The 4,365-nt window shown below is 43.9% G+C and overlaps 1 protein-coding gene and 1 pseudogene across 1 annotated transcript; both read left to right on the top strand.

The window, feature by feature from the left end:
• LOC142546814 (receptor-like serine/threonine-protein kinase At2g45590) lies at nt 1-2,315 on the top strand. Its single transcript, XM_075654737.1, has one exon. The coding sequence runs from the start codon at nt 167-169 to the stop codon at nt 2,147-2,149; it is 1,983 nt and encodes a 660-aa protein (XP_075510852.1). The 5' UTR covers nt 1-166; the 3' UTR covers nt 2,150-2,315.
• Nucleotides 2,316-3,278: 963 nt separating this feature from the next.
• On the top strand, nt 3,279-4,365 carry LOC142544814 (putative carboxylesterase 9; annotated as a pseudogene).

Here is a 4,365-nt window from a genome sequence, read left to right as displayed (position 1 = left end):
ACGAGCATCACAGGCGGTAGCTGTAGCATTTGACTCACCAGTTGACAAAACACAGCTGAGAGATGCAGAACTCAGCTGTAGAAGACGACGAAGAATAGAGATAAATATAACACACACACACGCACCAGTCTCTTTCCATGATCTGAGCATACTCTTTTCCGCTAAAATGTCGCCGCCTCCACCTCCGCCACCGTCGCACCGCCGTTTGATCTCTCTCTTTCCTCCCCTCCTCGCAGCTGTCATAGCGTTGGTCTTTTTCCTGCTCTCCGCCTTCATTTACCGCAAAATATCACGCAAAAGAACAGCACCAGCAGATCTGAAGCCACCGTTGCCGTCGCATCGGTTCTCCTTCTCCCTCCTACGCCGCGCCACTGATTCGTTCTCTACCGCCAATCGCCTTGGGCAAGGTGGGTTCGGATCGGTTTATAAGGGGGTCCTTCCTTCTGGCCAGGAAATCGCGGTGAAGCTCACCAGCGAGGCTTCTATTCAAGGCGAACGTGAGTTTCAAAATGAACTCTCTCTTGCTGCGCGTATAGATTCTTCGTGTTGCCCCCATTTTGTTTGCATACTCGGATTTTCTTCTACATTTGATGTTAACAGTAGCCGCAAAATGCGATATTACAGTCGGAGGAGGAAGAGGAGAGGGAGAAGACTGGTTCTCGTTTACGAGTACATGCAAAATGGTAGTCTGCAAGATGCATTGTTAGATCGAAAGTGTGCGGAGTTGATGCTTTGGAGTAAGAGGTTTGCCATTGTAATGTCCATTGCAAAGGGTCTAGATTACCTGCATAACTGTTCCGATCCAGCTATTGTTCATGGCGACATTAAGCCATCGAATATATTGTTAGATTTTGATTTCAATGCAAAAATATCGGATTTTGGGTTGGCCCAGGTGCTAAACAGAGGGGACGAGATTTTGGATATGTTTGTGGAAGAAGAGGAGAAAGTAATCGAGGGGAAATGCGATGAATGTGGATCAATTGTCGAGGAAAACGAGAGCTTGATGACAGAAGATGTCGTGGTTGTGAATGTGGATCAGTCGCCTGATAGTTTTTGTGTGATGATTTTAGATGGCGGGACTGAGGCCAGTGCCGCGTCACCGTCTGAGCATTTGGCTGGTTTCTCTGAAGGGTTTCTTGAAAGAATGAGTTTTGATAGTGGGAGTAGAAAAGGGGTTGTGGTTAGGGGAAAGTGTGATTCGGGGAGGGATTGGTGGTGGAAACAAGATAATATGAGTGGATTATCAGAGTCCGGGCGAGTGAAGGACTATGTAATGGAGTGGATAGGTAGTGAGATTAAAAAGGAGAAGCCGAAGGAGATTAAGCTCACAAGTTCGATTAAAGACAGCGCCGAAGTTGAGCATAAGAAACTGGGGAAGAAGTTGGAATGGTGGGGATCATTGGATAGAGAGACGATGAGGAAGGATAGAAGGAATAGGAAACCTAGAGAATGGTGGAAGGAGGAGTTTTGTGAGGAATTGACCAAGAAAATGAAGAAAAGAGGGCTCAAATCCGGTGATGAAGGGGGCTTGTGGTGGCAAGGGGATGAAGAACTTGTGCAAGATAGAAAACGGAGTAAGAGTAAGAGTAGTCGGTCCAGTGTTGATCGGTGGCTTGATGGTTTCAGTGGAGATTTCAAGATTGGAAGAAGAAGAAATAGCCAAGATTATGCTAGTGGAGAAATCCCTAAAAGTGGAGGTATTAGTAGCACTCCAAGTATGAGGGGAACTGTTTGTTATGCTGCTCCTGAGTATAGTGGTGGTGCACAGGTGTCAGAGAAGTGCGACGTTTATAGCTTTGGGGTTTTGTTGTTAGTTTTAGTTTCAGGCCGGAGGCCATTGCAAGTAATGGCCTCACCAATCTCAGAGTTCGAAAGAGCAAATTTGATATCTTGGGCTCGGCAGCTTGCCCTGAATGGGAGGCTATTGGATCTTGTAGATTCAAGTATTCAATCACTGGATAGAGAACAGGCATTGTTATGCATCACAGTTGCCCTTCTATGCCTGCAAAGATCACCTAATAAGCGCCCCTCGATGGCAGAGATTGTCGAAATGCTATCCGGTAGATCAGAGGCGCCACACTTGCCATTTGAGTTTTCTCCATCCCCACCATCCAAGTTTCCTTTCAAGTCCCAAAAAAGGAGTAGGTGAACTCAGTTTCTTTATTTGGTGTACCCACTCCTGCCAGATGAAAGGAAGCTCCCACGCCTGATGTTGGAAGAGTGGAGCTCTTATGTAGTACAATTTCATAAGAATACTATACATGTCTAGTGTAGTATTTGCTTCAAGAAATTGATTGACGGGCAAATTTTTCACAATGATTTCTTTAGGCAATACATAATTGACTCAAATCTGATTCTCTTTCGACTTACTTTTGAGAAATGATGATGGATGCACAACTTTTCAAATGGATTATGATGTGATCCCACGTGCTTTTGATATATAGAAATCCCATGCATGAGCGTAAGCAGAGTATCTTTGATCATTGCCCTCACTTTTAGAAAGTTGAGGTCCCATCTTACCAAGAAATTTAGTGTTGTCTACCACTTTTATTAGCCGCCATTGCTTCATATTTGTGTGTTTAGCAAATGTTGGTGATCGGATACATATTAAACGACCCATCAAAATTATAAAACGGCATCAAATGATGTAGGGAAAACGGAGGACTTATACACAGTTTCTGATATTGATATATCAAGTTTTAGATGAGATATTGAATCCGAGATTCAATTAAAATAAATTACACATCCAACTCAAAATAATAGCAAATATTGAAAAAGATTAGTATATACATGTTGTACGGATACATGGGTGCTACGACTCTTTTGACTCATAAAATTATTTGGCTTTAGATTTTCAATTTTATCAATTAGCAACCCAAAATGAGTCCATGATCTACTAATAACCCAAACTAAACCTTTTTCAGATTAAATATTCTGAATATTATTAAGATGATTTACATTGTCTCATCTAATCATCTAAATAATGTATACTTGTTGGCTAATGGGGGACGTGTTTAAACCAAGAAAAAAGTTCCAATTGGTAAAATCTGCAGGTAACTAATAATACTCTTCGTAATACGTATCATTGTGAGATGATCTCACGAATCTTTATCTGTGAGACGGGTCAATCCTATCGATATTCACAATAAAAATTAATATTCTTACAGTAAAAAGTAATACTTTTTCATGGATAACCCAAATAAATATTTGTCTCACAAAATACGACCCGTAATACAGTCTTACCAAAAGTTTTTGGCATGCTCCCTGAAATTCAACATTCGAAAATCAAAATTTATGGATGCCCACAAAATATTTTCCCTAAAATTGATCAAATTCAATTCCAACGTCAAACAAAAAATTAAAATATCAATCAAATCACACTTGTCTTCGTATCTCAACACAACGTAGAACAAACAATAATGTCCAAATTTGATCCCTACGAACATGTAAACGTGTCACTCAATCCCAATGGCTCACTCACCCGTTAACATGAAGCTCCCCACCTCCCCCGCCACCGGCGAAGTACCTCAAATACCCGGCACGCTGGTGCTGAGCAAAGACGTCACCCTCGACACCCACAAGATAACCTGGATGCGAATCTACCGGCCCTCCAAACTCATCCAACGACAACACCGTCGTCCGTCTACCCATCATCTTGTTCTTCCATGCCGGCGGGTGGATCCAGACGAGTCTCGCCAATACCATGCTCCATGAGATGAGCAACAAGATCTCAAGCGACGTCCCCGCCATCCTTGTCGCCGTGGACTTCCATCTAGCGCCGGAGCATCGCCTCCCTGCTCAGTACGAAGATGAGATCAAGGAGAAACCAGCTGATGGACAGTAATGGCGACCAGTGGATAAGAGACTATGGCGACTCCTCGAGATGCTACCTCTACGGGTTGGGCTGTGGCGCCAACATCGCGTTCAATGCCGCGATGCGGATACAGGATCTAAACCTCGCGCCGCTGACTGTCGTCGAGATCATACTGAACCAACCGTTTTTTGGTGGGAAGGCGCGGACGAGGAGTGAGCTGAAGCTAGCGACTGATCAGTACTTTCTGTTGCCGGCGATTGATATGGGAGCTGCCGCTGCCGCTGCCGCTGGGGACGGATCGCAACCACCGATTCTGCAATCCTTTCATGGATATTCAAGTGAAAGAGAAGCTTAAATCTGTGGGGAGGTGCCTTATTATAGGGTTTGACGGCGATCCGTTGATTGACCGACAGCAGAAATTTGTGCAGATGCTTGTGGAGGCGCGTCCCGACGACGTCGGATTCCATGGGATTGATATGGTCGACACGCGCCGGGCTAATGCCATTGTTAATTGTATAAAAGAGTTTGTTTGATTTCACTAATTTATTGGA

The sequence above is a fragment of the Primulina tabacum genome, chromosome 5, assembly GCF_025594145.1.
Source record: "Primulina tabacum isolate GXHZ01 chromosome 5, ASM2559414v2, whole genome shotgun sequence".
Classification (NCBI taxonomy): Eukaryota; Viridiplantae; Streptophyta; class Magnoliopsida; order Lamiales; family Gesneriaceae; genus Primulina; species Primulina tabacum.
This window is presented reverse-complemented; position numbering and strand designations above follow the sequence as displayed.